Source organism: Daldinia loculata, assembly GCF_022478755.1.
Source record: "Daldinia loculata strain CBS 113971 unplaced genomic scaffold F4817scaffold_57, whole genome shotgun sequence".
NCBI lineage: Eukaryota > Fungi > Ascomycota > Sordariomycetes > Xylariales > Hypoxylaceae > Daldinia > Daldinia loculata.
In genome coordinates this window covers 138,692-154,106 of record NW_026054911.1, presented here as the reverse complement: position 1 = coordinate 154,106, position 15,415 = coordinate 138,692, and the positions used below count along the sequence as shown (strand labels likewise).

The following is a 15,415-nucleotide window of genomic DNA, read 5'->3' as shown; positions in this document are numbered from 1 at the left end:
TCAATATTGTCGCAAATCTTCTGCCTGGTGAAACTCTTCGACGAGAAACCCAATTCTCTCTCTTCCGCCCTCAACCACCTTCTTTGCAAATCCCTAAGCGCAATCAACCTCTTGAGTTCCTTAACCCTCCCTTTCGTTTTTTTCTCCTAGCTAAGGAGAGAAATAAGAAATAAGAAATAAGCACTCTTCGGTGACTTCTCGAGTAAATTCGCAACATATTACTGGATAGCCGCAACCCTTTGTTGTCAAGGTCTCATACAAAGTTAATTATCATAACGGGTGCTTTATACCTGGTAAAACCCACTCGCAAATAACTCAATTTCAGGGTTAAGGGTCGTTCGAATCTACCGAGGACGAATCGAGTCTCCAGTCTCCATCTAGACCCATTCCACGTACATGCCACCACATTGGCACATTCCAGTTCACTGGTTTGGGAGTCTCTCGTTGCGATCGCTGTCGCGTATAGCCAAAGTCTCACTCACTTCTGCCGCACCCCCTTATAACTTAACCGCTTGAAGCGCCCACCTTTCCCGTAGGGGAATAACACATAAACCATGTCGTATAATCGCCTAGGTATGTACCTATCATGACTTAACCTTCCCTCAACCTGCTCTTGGAATCTTCCTATCTCGTCTTTCGCCTCTCTTTCACTGCCACTCAGCTGGGCTGTTCAACGAAAGTCTTTCGTTACCTATCCATTGTCATTTCCCGCACATTCACCTTAATATTTTCGATACCCTATTGTGTGTGGAATATACCCTGTCACTGCTTTGTTCTACCAAGTCATAAGTGACGCAAACCTCCGTGACGCAGGCGGCACATGTAGCTTAAAGCGCTCTACGTGTACTCCGATACATATATTAATTCCGACCTAAATAATAACCTTGAAGGCCTATTGTTCTGACGAGTCATCCTTTCTCTAGACGACGATTACTACGATACTACTATGGATACTCATAGAATAGGTCGTACGCCCTCGCCGGGTCACCCTCTTCAGCACGGGTATCAGCTCGACGATGTACCTTATGGTAATCACCCTGCACCTGCAAGTAATCTTGATATACCTGCTGGCCCAGGAAGATTTACCCCGAGCGATCGTCTCCCGTTAAATGCTGCGCACTCTATGGATAGCCTCTCTCAAGGCCCCTATGGACATAGTCAGGGCGGGTACCCTTCCGAATTCTCTGTCAATCCCGAACAGCACCATGAAGCTTATTATAACCAACCTTATGAGCCGCCTTCTTCCACGACACCTTTCGCCGATCAGCATGGATACGATTATGATGACCAGCACCCAATGCTAGCCCAGAACGATCCTTACGCGCAGGCTCAACCGCAAGAGCCATATGTCGATGACCCAAATCGCCAACAGCAGCAGGGTGCAGGGATCAAGAGGTGGAAGACGGTGAAACAGGTGCTCCTATACCGTGGTAACTTGGTTCTTGATTGCCCAGTACCCCCTCGACTACTGAGTCAACTTCCCCATGGGGAGCGTGACGAATTTACCCATATGCGATACTCCGCTGCTACTTGCGACCCGAATGATTTCTATAATGAAAATTTCACTTTGCGCCAGAAGCTCTTCAGCAAACCGCGACACACTGAGCTTTTTATCGTCGTTACTATGTACAATGAAGACGATATTCTCTTTGCCCGGACTATGATTGGTGTTTTGAAGAACGTCGAGTACATGTGTAGCCGGAAAGAAAGCAAGACGTGGGGTCCAGACGCTTGGAAGAAGATCGTGGTATGCGTGGTGAGTGACGGACGTGCCAAGATCAATCCGCGGACGAGGGCGCTTCTTTCCGGTATGGGTGTATATCAAGAGGGTATTGCCAAGCAGCAAGTTAACGGGAAAGATGTCACTGCGCATATCTACGAGTACACAACGCAAGTTGGGATGCAAATCAAGAACGACGTGGTGCAACTCATCCCCAAGAAGCAGCCCGTACAAATGCTTTTCTGCTTGAAGGAGAAAAATCAGAAGAAAATCAACTCCCACCGATGGTTCTTCCAGGCATTTGGCCGTGTTTTGGACCCCAACATTTGCGTACTAATTGATGCGGGTACTAAGCCAGGTGGAAATTCTATTTACCACCTCTGGAAGGCGTTCGATCTGGAGCCTATGTGTGCCGGCGCTTGCGGTGAGATCAAAGCAATGTTGGGTAGAGGTGGAAAGGAATTGATTAACCCTCTCGTTGCGACCCAGAATTTCGAGTACAAGATGAGCAATATCCTTGATAAACCTCTGGAATCAGCATTCGGCTTTATCTCCGTTTTGCCCGGTGCCTTCTCGGCATATCGATACGTTGCTTTGCAAAACGACAAGAACGGTCTGGGACCGTTGGAAAAATACTTCAAGGGCGAAACGCTCCATGGTGCTGGTGCTGGTGTTTTCACCGCCAACATGTATCTAGCCGAAGATCGTATTCTCTGCTTCGAACTTGTTACCAAGCGTAACTGCCACTGGATCCTGCAATATGTGAAATCGGCAACAGGAGAAACGGATGTCCCCGACACTGTGACCGAGCTCATTCTACAGCGTCGACGATGGCTGAACGGCTCCTTCTTCGCTGCCATTTACGCCATTGCACACTTCTACCAGTTTTTCCGTTCGGACCACTCCATTCTCCGCAAGCTAATGTTCTTCCTGGAGTTCGTCTTCCAGACCTTCAACATGATATTCGCCTGGTTTGCTATTGGAAATTTCTTCCTAGTTTTCAAGATATTAACGACAAGTCTTGGAGATAATAAACTGCTAGGCCAAGTCGGCGAGATTCTTGGCGTCGTTTTCGAATGGTTCTACGGTATCTCATTGATGGCCTGCTTCGTTCTCTCTATGGGTAATCGCCCGTCGGGTTCCGGTAAGCTGTACACCGCCATGGTTATCTTCTGGTGTGTGATCATGATGTAAGTCCAACCCTATTGTTCTCCTCTAACTTAAGTCATTAACCGTCAATATAGATACCTAACCTTTGCGGCTGTTTACATCACCGTAATTGCGGTTCAAAGCGAAGTGCAGAAGAGTGCCGAAGATAATAAGGGGTTTGACATCAGCGATATATTCAAGAATAAGGTTTTCTATTCACTCATCGTATCTATGATGTCGACTTATGGGCTTTGGCTTATTGCCTCGATCATGATGTTCGACCCGTGGCACATGATTACTTCATTTATACAGTACCTACTATTAACGCCGACCTACGTTAACGTTCTTAACGTCTATGCGTTCTGCAATACGCACGATATATCATGGGGTACTAAGGGAGACGACAAGGCTGAAGAACTTCCTACAGTTGACACTAAGGACGGTAAGGGTAAGACCGACCTGCCTGATGAAGGAGACTTGAACGCCCAGTACGAGAGAGAATTGGCGGTATTTGGCAAGAAACAGGTGGTTGTTCAGAAGCCCCCCAGTGACGCTCAAAAGGCTGAGGCTCAAATGGATTACTACCGCTGGATCCGTTCATTGGTCGTCCTTATCTGGATGATTACGAACTTCGGTCTCGTGGCTCTAGTTCTCAGCACTGCTGGTCTCGAAAGGCTCAGCCCCCAGCAGGAAGAGGAAAATCAAAACCAACGCTCAACGTTATATATGACAATTATCCTATGGAGTGTTGCGGGTCTCTCTGCTTTCAAATTCATCGGCGCCGTTTGGTTTCTCATCGTCCGCATGTTCAGGGGTGTTTAGGCAGCTTCCATTCCAGGTATATCCCAATCAACCATTATTCGTATTCTACACTCGCCTGATATCAAGAGAACCTGCATCGTCTTACTGGAGGGTATTTCCCTAGCCCTACTTTTATATCGACTTCTGAAAAGAATTTTGTGGCTTGGGTTAAGTCTACGAAGTAGTTAGGCGAATCTTCTACGTCTACCGTCTCCACAACATACTACTCGAAAGATTCCTCGCAGACTTGACAGGGCGGGGCCTGGGCTTAGTATGGTGTTTTTCCGCCCGCTAGTTCCCCCAGCGGTCGTGGATGATATTTTATATGAGCATCATCTTGTTCTCCCTGTCAATCTCACATTACTCTGGATAATGCTTTTCTTACCTTTGGCATTCACCTTTGATATCTATTTTTTGTTGCTTGACGTTATGGACTTTTTCAAACGTATCTTCTTCGATGATCCCGGACCGCTCGCGGCATTTATCGACCTCCGGATTCCTATACTTGGGGGACTACTCTGGGACTACTCTGGGTCTATCTCGATTTATCATTGCGTCTCCGAGTCACACATTGCTAAACCTCCTTACCACTAGTTTTATTCTCGATTTTCCTTTACCTCCGAAATATTTTCGGATTTTGTAAACATATACCCAATTCATCGAGTTCACTTCGACATTCAGAGACTAGGGAATAAGACGGCACGAATTACTGTCGCATGGAATAATCCTGACTGCGTTAAATAACGAGACGAGAGAGAATGTACAGCGAAAACCTGAGATGAATGTATAATGACGTTTTGCGCTGGCGGCATCGGATCATGATTTTATGTCCCTATAGAACGAAGGCGTGGCGATAACTCTTGAGGATTATTGGAGTCGCTGGTGATAAATTCTATAAGTGAAGGGGTTCTATTTATCCTTGAACTGAGGCCATGCTATCCTTGATGGAAATAGGCCGGCTGGTTTGGATTTCTATGTAAATAGTAGAGCGACTCGTGGAGCGGCTGATGAAGTGGTATCAGGATGGTAGCATCGGTTGGCGTAGTGGAGCTCCCTATTTTCTATTGAGTTGTTGATAGTAGCGTGGCTTTGAGACGAATGCATTATTACATACACCCTTTGAAACTATGTTTGCTTTATAGTGTAAATGTGATCACTGCTCTTAAGTGTGATGCATATTTCTCATAGCCTCAGATGACTGTGAATTATGCTATATTTATGGTATCAACGACCGGCATGGTCTTGAAATAACTCTTGCAAATACATTCAACGGAATGATATAAGCAACTGCAACTAGTTGGACTGAGAAAGGGGTTTATACTACAATTTACTAGTATAGGTACTTATGTGTTCAGATAGGTAGCCCAATTACACGTACGCATACAAATCCAACGATACTACCAAGGTAAACACATCTCGCCAAGCGCACGACTGCAGGTGAGGCTATATTTCTTGTATTTATTAATTCATCTATCCCCTTTTCTTTTAATCCCCTATCCTAGGCCCCTACCGCGGGTACTCTACGGGACCTCCCGTCCCAGCCTCTCCAATTCTTCCTTGATGAACTCGTGCGCGTTTAGGAGCTCCGTGCTACCGTAGACGACTCTCTTCTTGGCGCGGCCGCCCTCACCCGTCCGCTGTACCCACTCTTGTAAATTGCCGTACTCGTCCATGCTCCCGCCGCCAACTGTGAATACGACCGCTTCTGTGTACCCTTGTCGTCGCTGTCCGAAGCTGGCGCCTGTTCCGGGGCCCTGAATACCGGGACCGCCGGGGAGCGATCCTGGTGTGCTACCTGCTACGCCAGCTCGCACCGCGCTTGGTGGCGGCATGCTGCCTCGTGCGTTTGCGCTCCGCGGGTCGAAGTATAGGTAGTTCTCTGTCTTGGCGATGGCGGACGTCGATGCAGCTTGGGGATCCATGATGGACTCGACGATTTTGGTGATAGTTAGGTCGCGGTTGGCTGGGAGGAAGTTTTTGATACCGCCTATTAAGGAGTCAAAGTTAGAGGCAAGATTTGTGGGGACTCCAACACCAGTCTCCTTTAATCGGTCAGTTAGGCGACTCGATAGAGAAGAGAAGCGGCCGAAGAGGTCAGTCGAGCCAGATTGCGCGGTGGAAGGTTGGGACGGGCCGATAGTTGTTAATTGGGTCATCTTCGTCGTAGCCCGAACTCTGGACGTCAACATTAGCTTACAGACGGAGAAAAAAAAAAGGTAGCCAAGTATAAGCGAAGAACTTACTGTCGGATATAGGCAAGAGAAGTGGTGTCTACCCCTGCCGCTGTGAGAGCTTCCTCGAACTGGGTCCAATCCGCCCGACTAACTTCCTGCTCTGTACTCAAGAACCAGATTATGAACAAGCGAAGCTTGTCTAAGGAATCGTTGCCCTTGTCGTTGTCCTTGATAACCTCTAAGACTTGGGCTTTCGTTTGCTTCATGACGTTTTCTTCCATCTGGAAGTAATTGTCCAGTTGCCGGTCTTTTATGCCCCTTAAAACTGACGCAAGGATATTCATATGCATATCTAACACGGCTTTTCGCTCCCTCAGCTCTGGCAGTAACGTTATCGCTGCCTTAAGATGCTGAGCGCTCGCACTTGTGTCATTCTGCAAGTCTTCTATAGACGATGCGCCTGTCTTTTTGGTAATTTCTTGCGCGTCTTCTTTGTACCGCATTAACTCAGCGTCGATATCTTCCGCCACTTGGGGGAAGGGTACACCGGAGTTCTTTTCCCAGAAAAAATCCGTAGAACTCAGGTCGTAAGCCTTCTTTGTCACCCCTTTCGCCGGGTTCTCTTCGTCTATAGGCGTCTCGATAGTGATCCTATTGAGCTTCATGTTAAGAACGTCATGTACGAGCGACTGATATGTCCAGGAATGCGAGAGCATGGGGTTTAGATCGACATTTCGGTCAAGGATGACAAGAACGGGACGAGAGGCAGGAGTGCCTGCGGACGAGGTAGGACGCGTATTAGAAGAGAAAAGATTGTCTTTAGAGTTGAGGATGTGGTCGCGAAGCTTTCGGTCAAGTTTGCCAGCAATCATCTCCGCGGCAGCACCTTTAGGACATCGTATAATTGGAATGACACCTGGAGTATCTAATCAGCATAGTGATTATCAAGCGATGTTGTTGAAATACCGTACCCATAGTCACAGCTACACTAAACAAACCACTGACTATCCTGTCGACGACGTGATCTAATTCTTCATCCTTGGTCTTTGCGCTATTCAATGCCCAGTATGTGTGTTCCTTCTGCATCCCTAAGCTGAACAAGTCTGGTTCCGCGACGATAAAATTCAGGTACTGGTCGAATAGTTGAGCAATGTGTTCCGCGGTGCCGGCAGCTGCGGTTTGCGACGCGAAATCTTCGAGGAGGGGGCGCGGTATGGAGGAGAGGAAGTTGATATAGGCAGGAGAGTAAAGGCCTTTTTGTAGATCGCCCGTTATGCCTTCCAAGTTCTTCGGGCTCGGCTCGACGAGATATATGACGGGGACGTCGGGAATGGGATGTCGAGATGCGGCTAGATGCCTAGGTAAAAGCCGTAGGTTAATAAGTGATACGATAACAACCTATCTAGTTCGCAAGGGTTTATTACATGTGCATAGTGACGCCCATTGATCGCAAATCATTTACTCTCATGACGCTACTGATTACATCGCGACCGAGGTCGTCGAAGACAAGGACCTTCCATACAGGCTCGCCATTGGCGTTTAGGATGGGACCGACAGGGGCCAGCCCGTTGGCGTGGGATTCGTCTTCATCTTTCTGCTCGACGACCTCGTTCAAGTTGAGAATCTTCTTTAGCGATGCTAATGTGTATGTTAGCTGGACAAGTCCGGAGAGTTAGAGGAAGAAGGGATCTATGTTGGGAGTCGGACCAATTTGACGATCGCGCAGCGAATTCCCCTTAGCTCCAGCCATGTGGGCGACGATGGAGACGACAAAGTTCGGGGGAGTATGTTTTATTCACAGCCGGTTTTGCGCCGTGTTACTGTGTTCGACGCTTGCGCGGTGCTGCTGGGAGTGTACTCGTCGCCGTCGTCCAAGTCATACATGTATATGTCGTATGTTGGTGTATATGGAATAGGAACTTTATAATGCGACCTGTAAGTTGAGAGAAGATGGTCGAATTGTTAAGTGGATCGTAAGCTAATATTCCATATGTTTAGATATATTTCTTAAGTCGTCACTCGTATGCCGCTCTCTCGAATTGTCGGGGATTGCGATATCCCGGGGTATCATGCTTCAGGTATCATGCTTCATCCATCGACATGACATGTACGAACTTGTAATGAGGTTGACGTCGACTTTATTGAATTATAGAGAAGAGCTTAGCTCCCGTCGATCCAGCAAATGACACGACTTCTTATTCTAGGTATGTACTTTGTAGCCTCGCACGTGTTAATGGAGCTAAGAGTTAAGCCTTGGTACTGTTCCTTAATTGGATGGTTTGGTCATTTTATGTAATGTTCTGGTAGTACGAAGTTGTAACTAAGGTATCTAAACCTAATAAGGCCTGGAAGGGCACTTAGCGCTATTTCTTTTTAGCAAGAGTAAGACTATTTTTATTACCTGTCTTCCAGCATTACTCGTATAGTTAGGTAACATAGCCTTGCATTATAGCTGTTAATAGGTAGGTATCGATAGATTAAATATTATATTTACGAGATTCACGAGATTCGGGCTGAGGAGATTACAGGTACTTACACGGCTTATGATGATTACTGGCGCATGAGTATAATAGGTATACGCCACGTTAATAATAGTAAGATTTAAATATAACTACATAGGGTTGATTATGTACTTACTACTTATGTACATAATATCTCATTGCTACATTGGATACGTAGAATACACCACACAACCGGGATTATCAAGGTAGCATTTACCTTTTATTGATTCCAGCTGTGAAACAAGGAAGCCGACATACCGACATACCAACGCTAGCCCCCCAAAGGGCCATAGGCGAAAGTCTCAGCTCCACTTTGGGTGGTTTTTCTTTCCCCTTTGCTCGCGCGGTCCCCCCCAAAAAAGCTTGCGACGCCAACTTTCCTCTTTATCCTTTTCCCGCCCCGTCACGTCTCTTTTTCCTCTCTCTCAATTGCCACATTGTCTCTTGTCCTCTTGTCTGCCATCGACTTGCCATCACTTAATTGTACTCCATTGCAGCTCTGGTATCATCTAAATTTAATTCTCTTCTAATTTGAGAGTAAATAATTCCCATAGAGAGGGTTTCTTCGTGGTTAGTTACCCATATATTTCGCAATATTTGTACCGCTCGCTCGGTCGCTCGCTCTTCGTCATCCGATCATTCAGGCTAGCAATCAACAAAAAACTGTTCTTCAGTCCACTCATTCAGGGCCCTTGAGATAGACTTGTTTCTTTACTCCCATCTAAATCCCGAGGAGATTTGATGTCGTAAAATTATATCTCTCAATAATGAGAGCATGACAAGCAGCTGTCCTCTTCATAAGAAGAAGCAGTAGCAAACAGCAGCAGAAGGAGGTGGATTTCAATCGCCGGATGGGAATTAAACTAAATACTAAAGGGTATGACAATAACATCAACTCCCCCTCCCCCTTTCCTTTCCCCCCTTTTCCTTCCAAGAACCTTTTCAGCACTATTATCTGCACAAATTTAAGAGAGCATGTGTTTGTATATGTGTGTGTGCGCCCTGGTTGATTACTCTGTTACGGGTTTTCTCCGCCCATCCCCGAACTCCGATTCTTGCAGCAGTATAATTGCATTTCGGCAGTAGGAAATTTGGGTTGGCAGCCAACAGCAGAATTAAAAAAAAGGAAACAATGGACGCATCTTCACTTTGAATTACAGCGGAGCATCCGAGGGGTATTACTTGAACATTAAGAGTTCTAGTGACCAGTCCAAACATCTAACAAGTAACTCCTAAATTCCCATCTTACAAAGGGACGGAGAGTGAAAGAAGCTTAAAAGCTGAAGAGAGACGTAGTCTCCCTGAAAATATCCTAATTTTGAATATGAACGTCTAGCAGCATATCAGATCATTCTGGTCTCGACATGTTGTTAGGCTCTTCATCAGTCAATTAATGGTCTCTCGATTGTTCGCAGCCAAGAGTTCTTGAGCGTCCCTCCAAGGAGATAAGGGACTGCTTTATGCCAGCAGGTCCACCAAAGGTTTGGACAGAGACAGTTAGCGAAAGCACATGGAGCAATACTCATCAATCCGATTTCAGCCCTAGATATCAAGCAGCATGCCCCCAGCTATGCAGTTTCGACTTATAATCACAAGTTACCCGGTCCCTCTTTAGAGATTCCGGCAAGCTGAACCATACTGTGGCTGTATCTTATTCCCATGTCGAAAGAGGGCGTAAGCCTTATAATAGGAAGCTCAGGAGCCCCGAATTTATAGATGATCATATCTAGTCATAACGTCAAAGCCGATCCGAGCTGGTTACGCCAAAATCCCCTTCCCGGCCGATGGTTCTGGACGACGATGGCCCGATAATTCCCCATCATCGTCGAGGAGATGCCCAATAATTTTTTTTTACTGGCTTCTGTCCAGTGTTGTGTCTTTTCTGCATTTTCCTAATCCACGTTTCCGCTTCTCACCTGTGCAACCTTTTTTTTCGTTTTCTTTTCCTCGAGGCCAACACTGATTTGTCTCTTTGCAGGTGGCTTTGATCTGCTGTCAACCCATACCTGTTCCGGTCTGAACGCAACCTGCAAGCCCCAACTGCTTCTTACAGGATCACCTTAATACCACACCCCTCTACTTTATAGGTTCACTAAACCGACACCTTTGACCTGTTGAAGATCCGTATCGAGTTCCAGAACCATACCGAATTTAGGACCTTTTCTTTGGGCGAGACATACCCTCTCATTCATGGCATTGGCAGTAATGCTGTGACTGAGATATCCCATCACGCATAATCAACACTGGTAAGTGATGACAACTGCTGAATGCATTTTCTTTTTGAATGGGGCTACTTGATATCCCCACCCCTCATCCCCCTGGCGATTTTTTACCCCTCAATAGAGATACAGCAGCCCCACTCCATCTGTGGCTGTGATGACTAATGTGGACCTTGCATAATAGATCACGTGTCTATTTATTTCCAGGACCTTTTTTTTTTAAATCAATCACGTGCCACTCTTCATCCCCTATCACGTGCTCCCCTAAAGGACAACATCATAGCCCATAATGGCAGGGCATCCAAGCTGGGACCCAAATGGGTATGGTGCGGGTGGTCTCAAAGCAGATGAAGGACGCATCGCGATAGGCTCTCTGGAAGGATTCCAAACACCGGGGCCTAACAATCTCACCCACGCCCATGTTTATCCTTCACATACTGGGCATACTGGAAATCAGTTTGATCTCCAGGGGCAGTTTCCAGAAGGTGGTGTTCAGAACCATGGACGATACTATGAGAATCCCCATGGTTTTGGTGGTGCGAACACAAATGGAGGTGGTCTCCACGGCCATGGCCAGTTCGAACATCCATACGAGGGCTCCTCTTTCAACGTCAACCCAGGATATGAAACTGGATTTTCGAATAGGGAAGTCCACAGTCAGTTTGTAACTGAACAGCCCAGTCGAACTCATAGCCATACGCCGAGTGCTTTCAGTTCGCAGCCATGGCAAGGCGCTCCAATTCAACAGTTCCAATCGGATTTTAACCTAAATCCTGTTAATTATGGTCATCGTAATGGCGAACCAACTTACCAGCAACATGTGAGCCCTTACCAAGGAAATAATTTCTTTGGTCAGGAGGTTTTCAGCGCCCGGAATGGACCAACAAGCTTCAGATCCCAACAAGCTCAACCTATGCTTCAGTCTTATCAGGGCCATCAAACTGGAGGTGGAACTATTATGCAGTTCCAGCCTAGCCCTGGTGCAGATGTGCAGGAAACTTCCGGTCAGATTTACTCGCAGCATCAACAGATGCAAGGTATTGTGCCGACACCTCAAGCACACCCCGCAGCTGCAGCCGCAGCCAACACCCAGGCGACAGCAGTTGTGGGGCCACCGCCTTCAAATGATCAACTCGTTGCACAGGAACCCGACAACTCTTGGGTAAATCCTGACGGGTGCCCTTTCCTTCTCGTCAAAAACCCTCCGCCGACAAAGCTAGGCACATATCGCGACGTGAACCTACAAAACACGGACAAGTCATACATTGCCAAACATGACCCGCGCATAAACACCCTTTTGCCGCAACGACGGGGTCGACTTCCCTGTGAAATTCAGGCAGAACTTGAACTCTTAACCAAAGAATGTGCTAATGCACTTCAACCTGAGAAAGACAAGCTGCAAGGTCAGATGACCCAATTGGAGAACGAGCCTGTTATTGTGTCTGGATCTAAAGGTAAGCATTAAACCCTTGTCACATTAGAAACATTTACACTAGTTCTTTTCCCCCTTTGATTTGCTAAGCTAATATATCACTGCAGACCTCGTACCTGGTGCACAAGTAAAAGTCAAAGCCAATTCGAAACGTCAAGCTTCCAATATGGATCCTGCTTCAAAACCTAAAAGCTTGGAGAATGTGCCTGAAGATGAAGAGAGCGCGACAGATACTGCAGCACGAACGGTATGTTATTTTAATTGCTGGCATTGTTTTAACTTCTCCCCATATTTGGTTATTTGTACCAAATCCTGAAACTGATGCGACTCTTAATAGATCAAGTCAACTCATCGGCCAAGCGATGCTCTTAAGGCCATAGAGTATGATATTATCAACATTCTCTGGCGCGATCCCAAGCATCCTGAATATCCACAGAAGTTGGTAGGGGAGAAGCTCCATGCCTTTGCCGATTATGTTATAGACTTGTGGTCTAAGAGCAAAGACTTAAAGAGCAAAGTTGATGATGCCAAGAAGAAGAACGATCAGGCTAAAGCGACATCACTTAAAGCTGATTTGGACGCCACTTACGACTCGATCCGTGTTGCCATTGAGGCCGCCATCATGTTTGGTGATAGATTCACCGTCACTCAACTAGGTATACATACCAAATTCCTAGGCAACCTTTCTATTCTACTACGAACCCTCTTCATGGCTGAAGACTACAACGGCCGCCTACCGAAGGCTATCTTAAAACTCCTCTCACTATTTGTTACGGTGGAAATGGAGTTCTTGAAAGAGAGAGTCAAGTTGGATCGCGTCCGACAGAAATTTAAGGACAATCTTGATGAAGAATCCACCGATTACATGGATCAGATCTTTGACAATGCTAAGAAGCGTTCCGCATTGAAAGCAGAGGAGACCCGAGAGGATGTCAAGAAGAACGACGATGCTAAGAAAGCTAGTCAGGGTCCTAAGAAGTCATCTTCAATGAGCACCAAGGACCCTGTTATAGCTCCTTCTAAGACACCACTTTCGAAGAATGATGCTGTGTCGAAGAAGAACAACGCAGAGATCAAGAGACCTATCGACTATTCCAGCCTTGGGTCGGCTAGAAAGGTTAGCAGTACAGCTGCTAAAGCAAGCCCTTCTCTTACCGCCTCCAAGAGGCCTGGGGATGACGGCGTCGATTCGAGAGTCCCGAAGAAACTTGCCGTCGAGAATGCAGCCGGTGCTCCATCGAGTGCCAAGACATCATCTAGCGTAACTCCCGCAGTTCCCCAAAGTTCGTCAGCGAACGCGCAGTCTCGCTCTAGACCTAGCGGGTCAATGCTCCCTGGTAGATCACGACTGTCTACCAAGGCACAGCCGAAGAAGCCGGTTGCTCGACAATCCGCCTCTTCCACAATCGGTGGTCTCCTCGCTGAGATCAATTCGGAGGAGAAACCCAAGCAAGCCAAGGAACCGGAAAGAGCCCCGGAGACTCCAGAAGAGACTGAGATCAGATTGCGTAAGGAAGCAAGACGAAAACTGCGTGTTACTTGGAAACCGGACGGTGAGCTCACGGAGATACGTATCTTGGAGCACGATACGGCAGAGGACAAAGGGCGGGATGATAACATGTTGCGAGATGCCCGAGACAACCGCTCTGAAGGTCAGGTGCTGAGAGAGTCAGTTCAACGGGAAAAGGATGGGGTAGATGATGTCGAAGAAGACGAAGCCCGAGAGAAAGCAAATGATGTTGCCCTACAAAAATGGAGCGAACCTGCCCCTTATTCACCGGCGCAAAAGAGCCGCATCTCTCAGAAGCGGCAAGAGGAAATGTTTGCACCTCGTGGTGGCTTGCGTCCCGTTGAGTCCAAGCAGAATAAGGTGATGGAAGAGTACGAAAGCCGGGAGTTGATGGCTATATACACAAGCTTCTCGGAAGTTCCCGAGACGCCAAGATCGCCAACCGGTAGGATCGCCGAGATTGTAACGCAACCAAAGATCCGAACTCTACCATCAGGCCCGACACAGTGGAATGAATCTCTACCGGCGACGAATACCAAACATGCAGAGATTCACCATCGTTGGTCCGACAACATAAATTTCGGACGCGAGGCGGCGCGAGTCAATGCTCTTCATAGATTGAAAGGCTCACATGGTTCGACGAATTCTACTAATGTGGCGCGTGGTCGCAGTGGATGGGATGCCCCAAGTGGAAGAGATGATGGGTCAGAAGTGCTTGCCTTACTACAATCGGACAAGGTCAAGAACTACGTAGATCCAGACCCATTCGACCCAGCGCATCCCAAGACTCACCGTCGGCATGATTATGGGGATCCTAAGGTTCAAGCGGACATCGATGCTTTGGAGGATACTTTCGCAATGTTCATCAGTAAACAGGCCCCTCCCAACCAGCCACCCACGCCCCAAGCAAATGCTGGTCAACAATATCAACAGCTGGCCCAGCCACAGCACGTTCAGGCACAACAGGTCCAGCCGCAACCTCAGCAACAACTTCCACCAGAGTACCTGGAAGCTCTTCAGAAAATTAATGCCCTCAGTACTGGTCAAGCTCTCCAGCCTAGCGTCCAGCCTCCTGTGGCCCCTTCTCTTCAGCCGAATCCTGTTGCCCAACAACCATTCTTTGCCGCGTTACTTCAACAGGCAGGCCCTCCGCCTCAACCAGCTCAGCCGGTCAATCCTTTGCAAGGTTTACAGGGAATTTTAGATGCCTTAAAGATAGCCTCAGCACCGGCGTATGCCACCCCTCATGCGGCTCCCAATATTGTTCCCAATGCTGCTTCCCACGCCGCGCCTCAGGGTTATTGGCCAGACTGGTCTCAGAACCAGGCTCAGCCTCAGATCCAGCCCCAAACCAACCAGGCATATACTGGCTATGGTCATAACAATCAGTCTTTCGGCGGCCAATCCCAGCACAATCAACCGCAGGCAACGCAAGGTCAGCATGATAGTAATGACCGCGGTAACCGCAGGGATTTCCGAGGTAACAGGGAGCAAAAGAACATCAACCGCTCCCTCATCGGTACGAAACCATGCTCATTCTGGGCGAAGGGTCAGTGTGCCAAGGGCAGCAATTGCACATTTCGGCACGACCCGAACGATCTTCAGGACCAGGGCCAGAACTAGAATGACCAGTACCAGAACAACCTGAACCAAGACTCGGCTTACGGATACCACTCTTAAGTTATATCTGCTCTTTTTTCTTCGTTATTGTACAAAAATCTGCATTGCAAGGAGTTCGCCTCACGAGAGGAATAGGAGGCATACGGCATGAAAGGGGATTCTTGCATTGTACTCCCGTTGGTTGATCGGGATGTCATTACAACCGGCCTCGTCGGCCAGTCTGAACTTAATTCTTTTTCTCTTCTTTTTCTACACGCAAGCAGGCCAATAGCATGTGTTCTCTCATACT

The 15,415-nt window shown here is 47.5% G+C and overlaps 3 protein-coding genes across 3 annotated transcripts; 2 read left to right on the top strand and 1 right to left on the bottom strand.

Moving 5' to 3' along the window:
• Positions 1-946: 946 nt before the first annotated feature.
• Positions 947-3,691, top strand: F4817DRAFT_361117 (chitin synthase I; the record flags this gene model as incomplete). The annotated part of the gene is made up of 2 exons (XM_049306362.1): positions 947-2,910; positions 2,965-3,691. The coding sequence occupies 2 exons, from the start codon at positions 947-949 to the stop codon at positions 3,689-3,691; spliced, it is 2,691 nt and encodes an 896-aa protein (XP_049155731.1).
• A 1,188-nt stretch (positions 3,692-4,879) lies between these two features.
• Positions 4,880-8,192, bottom strand: F4817DRAFT_348151 (Sec1-like protein). The gene is made up of 5 exons (XM_049304651.1): positions 7,552-8,192; positions 7,269-7,482; positions 6,816-7,201; positions 5,914-6,760; positions 4,880-5,845 (listed from the first exon to the last, which is right to left on the bottom strand). The coding sequence occupies exons 1-5, from the start codon at positions 7,592-7,594 to the stop codon at positions 5,191-5,193; spliced, it is 2,145 nt and encodes a 714-aa protein (XP_049155730.1). The 5' UTR covers positions 7,595-8,192; the 3' UTR covers positions 4,880-5,190.
• A 2,555-nt stretch (positions 8,193-10,747) lies between these two features.
• Positions 10,748-15,156, top strand: F4817DRAFT_231820 (uncharacterized protein). Its single transcript, XM_049298932.1, has 3 exons — positions 10,748-12,018; positions 12,104-12,243; positions 12,334-15,156. The coding sequence occupies exons 1-3, from the start codon at positions 10,854-10,856 to the stop codon at positions 15,127-15,129; spliced, it is 4,101 nt and encodes a 1,366-aa protein (XP_049155729.1). The 5' UTR covers positions 10,748-10,853; the 3' UTR covers positions 15,130-15,156.
• The last annotated feature ends 259 nt before the right edge of the window (positions 15,157-15,415 follow it).

Excerpts from the sequence above, each read along its gene's own strand:
- F4817DRAFT_348151 (XM_049304651.1), bottom strand. The coding sequence starts at position 7,594 with ATGGCTGGAGCTAAGGGGAATTCGCTGCGCGATCGTCAAATTG. Across the intron at positions 7,483-7,551 it reads GCTGCGCGATCGTCAAATTG|CATCGCTAAAGAAGATTCTC; the intron begins GTCCGACTCCCA and ends CATACACATTAG. Across the intron at positions 6,761-6,815 it reads TAGTGTAGCTGTGACTATGG|GTGTCATTCCAATTATACGA; the intron begins GTACGGTATTTC and ends TAGATACTCCAG.
- F4817DRAFT_231820 (XM_049298932.1), top strand. The coding sequence starts at position 10,854 with ATGGCAGGGCATCCAAGCTGGGACCCAAATGGGTATGGTGCGGGTGGT. Across the intron at positions 12,019-12,103 it reads TATTGTGTCTGGATCTAAAG|ACCTCGTACCTGGTGCACAA; the intron begins GTAAGCATTAAA and ends ATATCACTGCAG. Across the intron at positions 12,244-12,333 it reads CAGATACTGCAGCACGAACG|ATCAAGTCAACTCATCGGCC; the intron begins GTATGTTATTTT and ends GACTCTTAATAG.